This window comes from Anabrus simplex, chromosome 3 (assembly GCF_040414725.1).
Source record: "Anabrus simplex isolate iqAnaSimp1 chromosome 3, ASM4041472v1, whole genome shotgun sequence".
NCBI classification, from domain to species: domain Eukaryota; kingdom Metazoa; phylum Arthropoda; class Insecta; order Orthoptera; family Tettigoniidae; genus Anabrus; species Anabrus simplex.
Window position 1 is genome coordinate 235,343,796 of NC_090267.1, and position 16,880 is coordinate 235,360,675.

At 38.0% G+C, this 16,880-nt stretch overlaps 1 protein-coding gene across 1 annotated transcript in view; it reads right to left on the reverse strand.

Moving 5' to 3' along the window:
* The window catches only part of crm (cramped chromatin regulator), a 350,810-nt gene that overhangs the window by 220,366 nt on the left and 113,564 nt on the right, over positions 1 to 16,880 (reverse strand). Inside the window, exon 6 of the mRNA XM_068226835.1 lies at positions 12,162 to 12,681. Coding sequence (XP_068082936.1) covers positions 12,162 to 12,681 — 520 coding nt within the window. The remainder of the gene's footprint in view (positions 1 to 12,161; positions 12,682 to 16,880) is intronic.

A 16,880-nucleotide genomic window follows, 5' to 3' on the forward strand; every position in this document is an offset into this window, starting at 1 on the left:
TCAGAAAGAGATTTTTTTAAAATTATTTGTGGGGTCGGAATTTTTATGAGCTAGTAGCAGAGCAGATGAATATTCATGCCGAACATTTACAAAGAAAAACTGGCACTGCTGATACTAACACTGATGAAATAAGGGCATATATAGGAGTTCTAATTTATATAGGATTGGCTATTTTACCTCAAACAGACGATTACTTCCTAGGAGACTTTTGTGTGTGCCCGTTAGTAAGGCAGGCAATGACGATGAAACGGTTTAGGAAACTTGGGCAATATTTACATCTAAGTAGCCATGTAAACAGGCCAACACCACAAGATGAACATTACGATATTCTGTACACAGCAAGACCAGCTCTGCAACTTACCAAAAAATTCGGAATTTTGTATGCACCTGCCCGGGAACTCGCAGTAAATGAAGCTATGATAGGTTTCAAGGGAAGATTTATCTAGAAACAGTACCACCCAGGGAAACCCACCAAATGGGGTATTAAAGCATGGAGTATTGCTGACAGTGGAAATGGCTACCTTCTGAAATGTGAGATTTACAAGGGGAAGAAAGAAACACGGGACAAGAATTTATTATTATATGGCTGACAAAGTCATACTCAGGAAAGTGGCATCATGTTTACTTTGATAACATTTTCAGTTCTGCAAAACCGATGAAATTACTGCTAACCGTAGCACCTATAGTTGTGTGACGACAGTAAATAGAAAGGGTTGGCCTGATCAGTTTAGGAAACCTGCACAGCTGAAACTCAAGCGGGGATAATGTAGGAAAATGCAAAATGAGGGTGTAACAGCAACAGTCCGGCAAGATAAACATACTGTTCTTATGCTGTCAACAAATTCAGATTCTGTGAATGATGGTACTGTGAAACGAAAAACCAGTAAAGGCAATGAAGAAATAGAAATTGCATGTCCTTGTGCTGTCATAAATTACACAAAACATATGGGTGGCGTGGACATCAGTGATCAGAAAAGAACACTACGGGGTTGGGCGATCGTGTAAAAAATGGTGGAAATTTATTTTTCATTTTGTTACCAATGTGTGCATTGTGATCAGTTTCATTCTTTATGATATGAGTAACCGACCAGCTCTCACAGCTCATGGAAACAGACAGCTGAACTTCCGGCGCAACTTGGTGTACCAGCTGATCGGGAACTACATGTCCCGCAAATGTAGGGGCCGGAAAAGAAGTTTACCCGTCGGCTGCCCATCTCCTAAATAATTTCATTTTTGTGAAAATACCTGGTCGTGCCGAAGTGTGTGCTTTGTGTTTACAAATAAAAAATAGGGCAGCTTCTGGGAGAGGCAAACAAACAACATTCAAATGTATGCAGTCCGATCTACCACTGTGCAGGACGGGGTGCTTTTTGGAATACCATCAGGAGCAAAATATGGATATTCAAAATTAGGGTGAGTGCACATTTATATGCACTAATAATTTAGGAATGAAATGCAAAAGAAATTACATTTATATCTTTATTTGTTTTACTTCTAGTTATTTTCTTTTAAAGGGTGGTATTTATGCTGCTGTGCCTATTGGGATTTAAAGGACTCTGTCAGAAAACACTGTAATTATGGCCGGGCATCAGTCTTTGACCCTTTTAGGACCGGGCATATTCAAGTTGGGCACGCCTAAGAAAATCAGCTCTTTAGCATGTGGTATGGCGAAAAAGACCAAGGCATTCGAGGCATATTTTTCACATCTTTCAGAAACCTATAACTTAAGTCTGTAATAAAGGTTTCTTCGTGATTCTTTTTTCAAAATCTTGAGAAAACAACCCTTTTTCTTATGAGATGTAATCGGAGGCAGTTTGAACAAAATTAATATTTTAAAATAAACAATATTTTATATATACACTAAAACTGATTTTTAAATGTTGAAATGAAATATCTGTAGCTTCTAAACTAAGAAAACCAATATCTACGGCAAATGTGTTATTTATGTTCCATACTTCATTTTCCATATTATCACAAATTTTATTAGAGTTTGGATTGAAATTAATTAATAAAATATTTTTAGTGTCAACTTGATCTGAAGCATAAAAAAAAAAAAAACCAGCACAGCAGTAAACACACATTGTTAACCTACATTTTGTTGTAGCTACAAAGCCAGAACCTCTGAATAACACCGATACAATCCTGCAATATAACACACTGAAACTGACCCAGTAATGTTTTAATGTGTTTCTAGTTGTTTGCCACACTTAGGGCCAGTTCTACCATCTGCTGGTAAAGTGGCTGGCAGCAGCCCGGAAGATAAACTACCTGGAGGTGTAAATCGGCTGGTACTTTGGCTTGCGTCCAACCACCTCCGCGCAAGCACTAGGTAGCTACCCGGAGGGGTAGACACCGATATACGAAGTTGGCTAGACTGATTTTCAGCGACTTCTCGCTTTCGAGTGTGGTGCTATCTATCGTCAGATGCATGAAACTTATTTCGATTGTCTTGTTTACCTGTGCTTGTGTCTCCTGATTATCTCCAAAAAGCCTAATAAGGGGAGTCTTAAGAGTTATGGACGATTTATGTCAAGCTTTATTATTTATAAGTTTCATATTCCGTATTGATTGGATTCAATGTAATAGACAAGAAAAATGTTCCACCGATCAATACATTTATTGTGAATGAATTATTGCACTAGTACCGGTTTCAACCTATCTTGGCAATCATCAGCTAGCACACAAATTTACAGTCATAGGACAAAATTACAAAAATGTTACGTAAGAGCATCCGGATGTCTAATGAAAAATGGAAGTAAAATATATTGCAGTATGTTGCGTTAAAATATCTCTGATTAAAAGTGATGATGGTTAGAATAAACTAAAACCTATTGATTGAGCATGGACATGAGTACATAAACACATTAAAATATATATGCCACATCATAAGGCACTAAAAAATATAGCACATTAAACACATTAAAACAATTTTAAAAAGTCTATTAAAATTTGAGTTCATGTTGCGTTGCATTCATTCTTCAATCCTCTTGTAGTTCTTGTGTTGATTAAGTTGTATAGGTGAATATCGAGAATGTTCTATGGCTGATATACTTTGTATTGGTATGTTATAAGAACTCTTGTCATTAAAATTTGAAAATTGAGTACTGTGCAATTCAACTGTTGATGTAGTCAGGTAAGATTTATATATACAGCAAGATAGGGTTTAATTTTAGAGTAGTTGGTGGTGACACTTCTCTCGTCTATGCCGTTATATGGTTGTTATCTGTAAAGAAAAGCTAATATGAGTATGGCGTATGATGATGGCCAAGATAGGTCGAAACCGGTACTAGTGCAATAATTCATTCACAATAAATGTATTGATCAGTGGAACATTTTTCTTGTCTATTACATTATGTCAAGCTTTCTTTATTTTAACCTATGATCTTCAATATCAATACCTAATTGGGATTAAAATCTTGAGATTACATTTTCTTACGCCAGTTATAACCTGTCATGTAAGGCAGCGTTTTTGAAAAGTATTCTCGCACCGTAGTAGATCGGTCAAGTCGCTCGCTCCGTAATAGAAGGTACGCAGGTTTTCATCGTATTTCTAATTTACATTTTTAAATGTATTTTCGTTCCCTGCCGTTGTTCTTAACTCTCTTTTACGCACTTCCATATACGTATACACACACACACACCCCTTTCTTTTGGACTTATTGCCTTTGAGCATTCTATGTGCAGGCTTCTGTGAATTGATTAAGTATCTCCACAATGCTCTATTTGCAACTAGTTCTGTGACCTCGTTTAGTTCCACATGCTTCCTTTAACTGATAATGCATTTCATTCTAATGTTTAACTTTATGAAGATAAAGTTGGAAGTTACTGTAAATGTAAAGAACTAATCGGGATAAATATCTATTCATAGGAAGAGGAATTCGGGAATGGAATAGTTTCCAATTTCGTAGAAATAATTTCCAAGAAGATTATGTAAATAACTAATAGGAAATCTGTTACCTGGGCGACAGTCCTATATGCTATTAATCATTACATTACTTTCTATAAGTAGCATACATATAAAGCATTTTCCTAGTAGACATAATATTGTGATTAAATATTTCAATGAAATAAATTATTAACAAAAGAACGTATGAAAAGACGCATACAGATTAACATAACGCTAATAATGGAAATTAAAAAGATTCGTCATAATAAAGACTCGAACCTGCATACCTCGTATTAGGAAGTGAGCGTGTTAGCCATTACGCTACGAGAACGCTTAAGGTAGTTAGGATACATACATCAAGTTATACCTCATGTCTAAAAACTGAAAAAGTAGAAAATTAAAGCTCATTTGAAATGATTTCCAAATAGATTTTGATTTTATATCCTTTTAAAGTTTCTTTACGAAAGCTTTACGTATAAAATATGCTCCCTAAGCTACCGATGCGAGAGGCTGGTGTGACCGTTGCAACTCAAGGGAAGCATTAATGTTCAAGATCCTGAAATAAAATATCGGCCACTGTTACACTATCATGCTTTTTTCAGTATATTAAGCTAATTTAAGTTGTATGTCACCAGAAATACAGCTAATAATGTTCAACTCTCAAAACTTGCCAGGCAGGTAAAGTCTTATCGGGCCCTCGAAGTGGCCAATAAATTACGCGCCGGGTAACTACAATTTATGCTGCCGATAGCGCTACCTGGGGGCGGTCGAACGGAAACATCCTTTTACGCGGAGGGCAACTTACGGGCTACTTTACCAGTAGGTGGTAGAACCAGCCCTTAGAAAAACGTATTAACAAACATGATTCGCAATGCACACACCATGGCATCCTTCTTGGCACTTGGTACACAGTTCTTCAGTTGGTCCTATAAGGGCTAATGATTATTATTAATAATAATAATAATTATTATTATAATCATCACCATCATCTTATGACGTGAGACAGCAAGTAACCTAGTGCACTCTTCTCAGTTTTATTGTTTGCTTATTTACGGTATCTCCTTTCCAAGTGGATAATTATTTTGATTGTTTTCCGTTTCGAGTGATGAGTCATCGCCTTTGTAAATAATTAGTGTTTATCGTACACGTATGACAAGTTGTGAATTGTAGGCAGAACTCGGCAAGAACTCTGACGATGACTTGTTAGATTTATCAGATTTCTGGAAAGGAAAGATCGTAAACAAACAAACAAACAAACAAACAAACAAACAAACTGAAAAGAGTGCACTATGTTACTTGCCGCCACACGTGATTTATGTTGAAACGGCAACAGCAGACTGCACAGCTCGGCGATAAGGTTAGCGCGGGCTGGCAAGCACGAGGTGGCACTCTGCATTAGATGTGCTGCACTGTACTTCTTGGTGTTTATTTAGTGCTTTGACTTTCATACTCAATCAAACTTTAATCTAACAGTCCCAAAAGATATTCAAGACACTTAGTATAGCATCATAATATTCACGTGTTAAAATATTTGGCCTACAGATATCCTTTTATTCCATTGACAAAATATTGCCAGCTGTTTAGCCAGTGTGACCATTGACGATATATCATCAGTTGATCTTTCTCGCAAGGATTGTCAGTGACGATGTATCATCAGCTGGTCCTATAAGGGTTAAATGGGGAAGAGCAAAAGGTTAATGTTGGCCTGCAGTATTTCTACGAGTACAGCTAGAAGTCAAATGAGTATTTAGTTATCACATGTCAAAATAATCACCTAATGAAATTAATATAATTGAACGTATTTATTTAGCACAAGGCGTTTGTATACAAAATAACCTATTTTGTTTCCTCGCCGTAAGCTAATGTACTGAATAGAAAAAGACATTAGGTACAATAAAAGTTTAAAAGTTTAAACCTGTTTAGATACGCGCCCCTTCACTGAGAGCCGTACAAGCAGCTGCTAGGCTGTAACTTCCATCAGAGTGCATACTCTGCTCTTTCATTTGTCTGAGCTGGAGCACTGCTCACTGAACCAACTTGTACCCACCTTTGATCTATATTAACATCCTTTTAATCTTTCAAATAGGCCTGGAGGATTTCTAGATATTTTCCACTGTATAATTACTCTATATATTCTTTCCGGGCTTTAGTAGGCTCCTTGTTATCGAACAGCAGTCTACTGTTTTTACCTTTTAACTACAGTACTTTTAAATTCCTGAGTTATGCTACAGAGTTTTTATCTTGCCAAATGCCTTTGTCCATCTTTTCATTGTCAATTTGTGTGCCTCTCGTAAACTAATTTTTCCCACACTAACATTAACCCTTAAGTACACAATTTAAAAAAAAATTAAACCACGATTAACATTTAGTGTACATATATAAAGCAAGAAAAATGTTTTCAAACAGCTCTGACCTAAATTAAAGTGAATAATTAATTATTAACTGTATATAAACAATTATTGAATTTTCACAACTACACTGTATTCGATATAAACTTTCAACTATTAGGTCGTGTTCAGTACATAAAGTACATATTGAAGAGATGTTAAGTACAGAACAAAAATGGCCAACCGGACATCAGTGGGAACCAAACCCACAACCTCCAGATTTCACGTCGGTTCCTCTATCCAACTGAGCTCTCGTGCCCTAGGTCATATTTGTTTTCTATTGGAAAGAATCTAACAAGGAGAGGCCAGACCCTGCATCCCACCGATTTCAATGAGCTTCAATGTACCTGTTGGGGAATACTCAACAGTAACTCATGTAGAAAGGTTTTGGTAAATATGCTTTCGTTTTCGAAAAAATCAAGGTCAGATGTCATGACACAGGATCCGCTTTGGACCAAGAGGAGGTGATAGAACACTAAAAGGTGAACATATTTTACTTACACATGTCAGGTTTGCAACCTAATCATTTCCGAAAAATTGACAAATCCCCGATTCCAATGCAACGGATATACGCATATACTTGGAGAGTTACACCATAGTCAGTCGAGTAACGGGCGAGCAGTCACCGTACTTGTCTGCGAACCTCAACGACATAAGTTCAAGTCTCGTTGCAACTATATATATATTGCTACAAGTTGCTTTAAGTCACACTGACACCGTTAGGTCAAATTGTCTTGTGAGAATGTTTAGGCCTACATTCATTTCAGGTAGAAATCAAGTGTATTGCAATTTGCGTAATTCTTTTGTTCCCTTTCTATCTTTACATTACCTCAAATAATAATTCATTTTACTTAGCGAGTTGCATGTGCGCTTATAGGGGTTTGCATTCGGTAGATAGTGGGTTCGAGTCCCAGGCAAATGCTGGGGCTGTACCTTAATTAAAGCCAAGGACCCTTCCTTCCCACTCCTAGCTCTTTCTTATCACATTGTCGGTGCAACGTAAAACAAATTTTTTTTTTAATGTATAAAAAATATAGCTGCAACAACACTCAAACTCATGCTGTCGAGTTTCACAGAGAAGTACGGTGACCACTCGGCCACCGCCCCAGTTGACTGCGGTGTAACTCTCCAAGTATATAATCATGCATTGGAGTCTGAGATTTATCAATTTTTTAATTAATTATTAGATTACCCACCTGATATGTTTAAGTAAAATTTGTTTGCCTTTTAGTGTTCTATCACCTCTACTTTGTCTGAAGTGGATCCTGCATCATGACATTTGACCTCAATTTTTTTCAAAAACGAAGGCGTATTGACCTAAACTCTTCTACACAAGTTACTGTTGAGTGTCCCCCAACAGGTACATCAGAGTTCATCGAAATCGGTTGGACGCAGGGTCTGGCCTCTCCTTGTAAGCTACAGGTCTGGCACTACTGCCATCACACTGTAGAGTGCGTGCAATTCTCACACATCTTTTTCAATCAGCTATCACTGGGTGTGGAATGCTTTGATGGACAGAAGACTCTGTGAATTGTATGCAGCATTTTTCAGCAAAAGATATATATGTATATATATATATATATACACACAAAATAAACTGCATGTGAGAAAACTCAATTCTATAACCACTGTTCTGCCATCTATGATTGATTTTAAGTACTCCATAGTGGTGCGAGAAAGTAAACAAGAAGCAATATTATGCATTTTACAGACAAAAGTGAACTCCAAATGAGATTTAAAGTGAAATGAAGTGTTACTTATCTACACCATGCAATTATTTTATATTCTCTCTAGCTCCTTTTTTACTTCAGTTTCTTCCTTTGTTGAATTATGAGGTAAAGAATTTCCTGCATAATTCCAGAGTTTCTTCGGACCTATCTTCCTCTTGCCCAATACCTGTTTTACTGTTCTTATCACTATAAATTATCAGTACGGTTCAGTAATAAAAAAAATGCATGGCATAAGCTACCATATGCAGACATTTTGATTTCATGCCATCTACACTGCCTGTGCATCAATTTTGAAGTTCCGTTTTAATCTACAGTATAGCAGACCAGATCTCTCTTGGGTGATCTACAATTCTGTCAGTCATTTCCATGAATTGTTCTATTATTTCCCTTCTTTCAGTTTTTCCAGGCATCATTTTAATCAAATTATTTTGTGTACATCTTAAAATAAGGTGCATATTGCCATGTAAATACCCACCACCTGATCTGGTACTGATAACATTGTTCCACAAGTATGGCAAAGTCCCTCTCATCCAGTAATAATGGGATGGACTGGTACCAGATAACCGATTCTGCCAGTTAACAGTAATTTCTATGATCCATCACAAAAATGCATCATTTATACTATTATATATGACATACCACACAAAAGGTCTCAATCAAAGGGCAGGATTTAAGCCAACTGTATAACTCCTACCAATATAACTAGCATTTTGAAGATAAAAAGTATTTCAGTAGGTCTGTCTGTCTATATCGGTCCCTTAATCCTGAGGATCGTGATCTCTGAAGATATTTCTTTGTACCCGTTTCCATCCTCGATGGTCTACTGCTATAGGGGTAGATTGTATGAACGATGTCTTTGTTGCATGTTTTATGCCATCCGTCCAGAGTATAGGTGGTCGCCCACGCTCCCTCTTTCCAGGCACGTTTCCCACGATTATGTGCTTTTCAAGGCTTCCTTCTCCACGATGCATAATATGACCAAAGAACTGGAGAATCCTGTGTTGCTGATGTTCAGCTCCTTGAGGATGGATTCGTTGGTTCGAAATGCTGTCCAAGGAATGTGAAGCATTCTTCTCCAGCATCACATCTCGAATGAGTTGATATTATTCAAAGCTGAAGCTCATAAAGTCCACGTTTCAGCACCATAGAGCACCATAGTTTCTGTACTAGTCTCATCTTTAGCTTTACAGAAATGGAGCAATCCTTCCAAATATGAGATAGCTGAGACATGATATTCTTGGGCATGACAATCCTTCTCCTAATCTCTGTTTAACAGCTGTTGTTGCTAGTTATAATGAAACCCAGGTACAACATTTTCTGAAACTATTTCCATTTCGCTGAAGGCACTGAATTCGTTCAGCTTGCCAGGCCTATCAACTACCATAATTTTTGTCTTTTGCATGTTGATCTACAAACCCAAACTGATGCTCTCAGTTCTGACACGGTCTAAAAGCTCTGTCATTTCTGCCTCATCCATGGCAATCAATACAGTGTCATCTGCATATCGGAGATTTGATATCTTTCTGCCACCAATAGGAAATCCACCAGTCCATCCAGCCAATGCAGTTCTCATGATGTATTCACCATAAATATTAAAAAGCTGGGGTGACAATATACAGCCTTGGCGAACGCTCCTTTGTGTCTTGAAGATTTCAGACATCTTGCCATTTATCCTGACAACTGCTGTGTGAGACTCATATAGATTCTTTATCAACCAGATAAGATGTTTTGGAACTCCCATTTCCAATAACACTTGCCAAAGTTTCTCCCATTGAACACAGTCATAGGTTTTCCTATAGTCTAGAAAGCAAATGATCATAGGAAGCTGGAATTCTCTGCTCTTTTCGATTTCACATGCACCATCACCATCATCATCATAATGTTATTGGCTTTACATCCCACTAACTACTTTTATGGTTTTCAGAGACGCAAATGTGCCAGAATTTAGTCCCATGGGAGTTATTTTATGTGCCTGTAAATCTGGCAACAAGAGGCTAACGTATTTGAGCACCTTCAAATACCACCAGACTGTACCAGGATCAAACCTACCAAGTTGGTGTTAGAAGGCCAGCACCTCAACCGTCTGAGCCACTCAGCCCGGCAGCATCATCTTCACCATCATATTCTGGCATACACACTTGTATAACCACTTTGTTTACAAGACTAGCTTTAACTTCAATCACTATCACATGGTCATTAACATGATATCTTTTTAGCACACTATTCGCTATAAAAATAGAATTGCCATTCCATTCATCCCTGATTACTCTAGATGCAAGAAACTTATACAATACCATGGGCTCATTTGTTCTTTTTGAGTGATTTTACATTCTTCCTGGTGGTAAGGATTTCTCTTGATGATGAGCTGAGTAGCCATGTCCATCTGCTCAAGCCGGATCTTGGCTTTCGACTCCCCAGATTAGTAACAGAGATTTGCTTTTTGTTAGTTGCTTTATGTCACACTGACACAGATTGGTCTTATGGCAACGATGGGACAGGAAAGGGTGGGCGTTTTCTTGCAAAGGAAAATATACAATAGATTCCCCTTGCCTTCTGCATGATAACTTGGCAACCACCCCTAATATGCAGGAGAGGCACTGCCCAGAAGACTCTCACTCTGGGTCAGATGCTTGAAGATATGGATTCCAGTATCATTTCCAGAGGTTTCATCACTCTACCAAGATGGCTCTTCCACCCAAATTTCCTATCCCATAACCCAACATTCAGTGCCAAGTCAATGACTGAACGATTCACTCAATACCATAGCAGGTTTTATCCTTACCAGAGAAAAATGTGAGATTTAGAGTGATCCAACATAAATTTATTGGCAATTTCCTTTTTTTAAATTTTTTTTTCAAATAAAACTGGATATAGGTACTAGGAAATTTAATATATGAATCCAAAACTGTAACATAATTTGAAGTTAAAAGTAACAGAAGGACAAACAAGTGAAAAGTAAATTTACCGAAAGATGGAAACATGAAAAGGAACATATAATAGGATAATTATGATGACAGGTCAGTATGTGGAAAGAAAGAGTGACAAAAGAGGTGATGAGAACAAACATGAACAGACAAGGACAATTTCCATATCCTCACATATGCCACCTTTATCTTTCTGTCTGTTTCATTTTTCCATATTATCCACCTTTCCTTTACCCTACACTTCCCACATCAAGAATGAAGATCTATCATAATTTAGAACTTCCATTTTCATGTTGACGTTTGACTTACATAATGGGAATCAATTGAGAGATGTTCCACCATTCAACACTTTATATAATATATAACATTTATGAAAAGAAGACTGGTTTCGATCAACTTGGAATCATCATCAGTTCAAAGCAAATAAATAAATCAATAATAATCGTATGGCCTCAGCTACCGTGTGCAGATATTTCAATTTGACGCCATCTGGCTGCCTGCTCGTCAATTTCGACGTTCCGTTTTACTCTAGGTCCGCTAGATGGCAGACAGAGTAAACCGGATCTCTCTTGGGCGTCTATGGCTGAGATTTAATTAATTTTGTTGGGTAAATACCGAATGTATCACCAGAGATCTTTTACATGCCGACATCATACGACATGGAGTGTCGAATGGACTTTTTTCCGCCCTTCAAAAATCCGACTACCTCTGCCGGGTTTGAACCCGCTATCTTGGGACTCGGAGGCCGACACTCTACCACGGATCCACAGAGGCAGCTAATAAATCAATCAAAAGGGTATTAAGATATCAACATGAAATCTGCCTTAAAAGACACTTAAAATGGTTGACATGGGTTATATGTCATAAAAACACGTAATAAATGGTCTCATTGGGAGCTGAGAAGAAATGAATGTAAAACAACTTGGACTGATTAGGAGAAAGCCATCTATGTGAAGAAGGCAGTGTATGAAGATGCAGAGAATGTCCTCATGTCCTTTTCTTTTTGTTTTCATGTTTGTCCTCGTCTCCTCTTTTTGTTGTTCCCTTTTTCCACAGTAACCTGTCATTGTATTTATCCTATTACAGTGTGTGCTCTTTTCCATGTTTCTACCAAAATCAAATGCCTATATATTAATGTATAGTGATAGGGAGGGAGGGGAAAAAAAGAAATAAAATATGAAAGGAGTAAGTTCCAACACAGTCAACTGAAAGCGAACTGAGGAAAACATATTACCTGGTTCATCTTGAAGAGAGAAAATTTGGTGAATATTAAACTCGGCAGGTACTAGGTCATCACCATCACTTCCTCCTACACAAACAGTACTTGACACTAACATATCTACAGTCTTGTCAGCGTTATCACAGGGACTATTACAATTAGTCACTTCTGGAGCCTTGGCACAGTTCACTACCTCACCTTCTGAACTAACAGCCTCTTTAGATTTAACAACAACATCTGGTACCTTCTTTTCCCCAGCACTTTCATTCCTCTGTCTCTTCCCTCCCTTCTTACTCGCACAACCTTTTGCCCCACCCCGAGTTGGTCCCGCTGTCTCCCCCCTAGCTATTCTTTCTTCATGGGCTGAGAGGCAGAGGCTTGAGCTTGTCAGATATTCTGTTAAGTTCAGGGTTGGCAACTCAATCTCTACATTCGGACGTGGTGCCACACGTAAGAGAGGCTCCTTTTCCTTCCTGTAGTCCTCAAGTTCATGATCCAGATCACCAGCATTCACTGAATTCAGCAGCTTATCTCGCTAAAAGTTACAGTTAAGGGAATCCAATGCAACAAATTATTTCACAAGAAAGAAAGCTGTGTTTAAGTTTTCAAAAACAAAGAAAATTATTTCTAGCAGAAATTTAAAACATTCACTATCTACATAGTGGTGGGAATTATTATTTCAAGAGAAAAAACAGCAGGATTATCAGTCACTAATTATCTACACATTCTTCTTCCTCCTGCTCTTTTTCCCAATTATTTGAGGTTGGCACTGCATGTGAATTAAGTCCAGTTTAACAGCCAGATTCTCTTCCTGACACAAACCTTATGTAGAAGGATTCACTATTGTGTAGTTCTGTGATTGAAATGGTGATGTGTTGTACATATGAGGACATATATTAAACTGAACACAAACATCCAACCCCCAAGCCAATGGAATTAACCAGACCCGGCTAAAATCCCTGGCCCAGCAGGGAATCGAACCCGAGGCCATCTGAATCAAAGCCCATTACATTCATCATTCAGCCAAGGAACGGGACTAATTATGCACACATTAAAGACAGGTTAATATGACTTCTTACAAGCAAAAGTGCTGCGTTCATAAAAAAAATTAATTAAACATCATCTATCTTTTTAAAACTTCTCTCTCTCTCTCTCTCTCTCTCTCTCTCTCTTACCACAAACTTTCACACAAAAATGAACACACACACATATATGTAATATAAAACTCTGTTAAGACTGGGGGGGGGGAAAGCAGTAAAATTCAAAAAAGTAAAATAAAATTGAAACGTATTTTAAGAGACATGTAACCAAACAAAGCACACTTACAGGTTTAAGGCATTGAATAAAAGCACTCTCACAAAGAGGCAGGTATGAGTTGCAACATCAGTTGAGTATTTACAAAAGACAAATTAGAGTTAAATTGATGTCATAAAATGTTTTGTACACTTGTAACTATTAATGCAAATTTCATAGTATTAGAGAAGAAATCTACCTATACATGTATTACACTCTCAGTTACATGCAACAATATGAAGAAGAGCAAAATATACGATAGGATTATTGCACAATTCACTGAATGATATGGTTTATGTTCCTTGGAATCTTTGAGGACTAGGTATAATGAAAGCCAAATGGGAGGCTTGCATTCAGATTTTCAACATCTGTTACCATTTGCTTTAGATCAATGATGCATCTTTCCCACTGTACAGACACAGAAGCTGAAAAGCAACATGCTCTTGAACAACTACATTTCCTCCTGAATGAGAAATATCTTTCATCATCTGGCCAATGTTTAAGGAATGAGCTTCGTCAGAGATCTTCTAATAGATGGTGTCACCTTTCACATAACGGCAAAGGAGTAGAAACATACAAAGACGATCCTAAGGCTACTTTGTGAATGAGTGACAGGCAAGGGCTTTCATCTTCCAAAAGAACTAACATGGTTAAAATGCTCTGCTATACATTAGCAGTAAAGCAATTTCAGGGCATTTATCAAATACCAATCAATATCCCTAACCAGGGTGTGAAGACATGTGTTGGGTTGCTGTCCAAAACAAGAATTACCATACAAAGAATACCCAACATCACAAGGTACGTTTTTACATCGCAACTGTTCACATGCTCAATGGGAAGGTTATGAAGAAGTTCAATGCATCATGAAAGATAATTCAAATAAGCATGCGGATAATGTTTCCATCAACAGCAAGAAGAAATATCTTGTCATCTATCAGATCCCACACTACACTTCAAAACAAACACATGGCATGCATCACTGGTAGATCAGGAGAAGAAGCTTATACTCCCCATGTATTCCTAATTTAAGTGGGAGCAACACATGGGAAGTGAAAGGACACCTCTATGGAGCCAGAGGAACATAAGACACAAGCTACTTCCTAAAGAAGCTGGAACTGACTCTGAAGGCTGTACAACTTCTGTTCCTTACAATTTCAAAGGATTCATTTTGCACTTTATCAACTCACTTTCATATCTGTTAAAAGTCTTACAGTTTTGTACTTGGGTGTAATTTTTTATGTTTATATAAATTTAGATTTGATAGGACCCTCTTTTACCGATCCACATGGTAGATCCTATGAAAATCTCCTATCTCCCATATTTATGGGTTAGACTGAGTTTGTTGAATAACATGAAATCTGGGTTCAGTTTTCACACACTGCATTACTTTCCGGATACTCATGTGACAGCTAGAAATATAGAATTTTGTTCACATATGGTCACTATATCGGCCAATGTTCGTGACGAATTTGATGTTTCCACCTTTACTATAAGTGTGTCAAATTATGAAATACGCCTGTAGAAAGCACAAAATATATGTACAATCAAGAAATATAGTCAAATCTAACATATAAGGGAGAGGGATACAATAAAATGTCATAGACCAAAGTTGTCGATCACTCCAAGCTGAACGAAGGTGGTGCCATCCGTTTTGTAATACGACTTAGCGTTTAGCCACCAAATACCTCGAAACAAAGGTCTGGACCATCATTAAAACTGCCTCCATATTTCAATATTTTCCGGGGGTTAAAAAAGTGAAAAATTTAAACGTCTTGGAATTTTTCCGTTGGTTACAGGCTAAAACCTATAATTTTTTCACATTTCAATTTACTAGCTCTCTGGCAAATTGTGCCGCCATCTCAATTTCGGGGGAGGCGGGGGTAAAAATTCTTTCCTAAAGTTTTTAAGCCCATGAAACCTTTGGATACATATATCCATCAGCATTCTTATGTTGAACCCCAAATTTGAAACCCCAGGGTGCCCCGCCTTATGGAATTTTGAGAATTTTCGATTTTTCTAGGGATCCTGAGGTCAGCAACTTCTCTGGTACCAAGTTGTAAGTTTCTGAGATGCCTGGAAGTGCCTCATTCATTCACGTCTATGTTAATTTTTATACCATTATATATGTAACAGCAAATGTACCCATGCTTCGCTACAGTATTCTACATTGTATACGGATATCGAAATAAATTTCTCTACACTCAGTGAATAATATTTTTTTTATTGCAGGTCTCTTAGCGTTATCCAAAAAACAGTATGGGGAGGTCCCCATATTCAATGTAATGCGCGAGTTGCGGAGCTGTGACGATAACGGCAGGCTCACTTGCCTACTGCCATTCACTATCGAGTTGGAAAGTTTTCGTTATAATGGCAGGCACCCCTGCCTATTGCCAGTCACAATCAATTTGGGAAGATTTCTTTATAATTGGACGCCCCCTTTCCTACTTCCAGGCATGTTCCAGTTGAGGAGTTTTCGTTATAATGGCAGACACCATCCCTACTGCCAGTCAAAACTGAGTTGTGCTGTAATCATTATAATGAAAGGCTCCTTTTCCTAATGACAGTCAGCTCAATGCCAGTCACACTCAAGTTGGTAAGTTTCGATTATAATAGCAGGCCACTTTGGCTAATGCCAGTCGCAATTTAGATGGGTAAATTTGTTTATAATGGTGGGCACATTTGCCTATGGCCAGAAAGAATTGAGTAGGGAAGTTTTGAACAAAATTGCATGCCCCTTGCCTTCTGCCAGTCAAATCAAGAAGGGAATTCATTACAACAGCAGGCCCTCCTTACTATTGCTAGATACACAGGAATTGGAGAAGGTTCCCATTCCTACTGCCAGTCAAAGTTGATGAGAGGAGAATTGATTACAATTGCAGACGCCCCTCCTACGGTCCTACTGAGGGTCACGATCGATTTGTAAAGGATAATTTATAATGGCAGACACCCCCTTTCAAGATCGCTACATATCGACTTCAATGAATACATACACATCGATATATGAAAGTATTTGCATGTTTACAATACTGCAGAACATCATTTTGAGATTAAGTGCTGTTTAACGGTACGCCAAATTGACAAACGGACTGCACTGTAAGACAGCTCTTTTAGCAATCGACATGGTTAATACTATTACATTTTCTCGTATCTCACCTATTTATGGGTTCGAGTGAGTTAGAAACGATGAAAAGGGCTTAATTTGGGAAAAGTTGTCACATAATGCATTACTTTTCGGATACTTATGTGACAGCATTTGGCACACGTACTGCCACTAGGCAGCCCAATGTTCGTGCCGAATTTGGTGATTCTATCTTTACTATAAGGGTGTCAAAGTACACTGACTTAGCAAACGTCATGGGATAGTCACCTAATAGAGTGTGGGGCCTCCTCTGGCCCTGCGAACTGCAGTGAGACACCGTGGAAGTTAGTCGACAAGTCCCT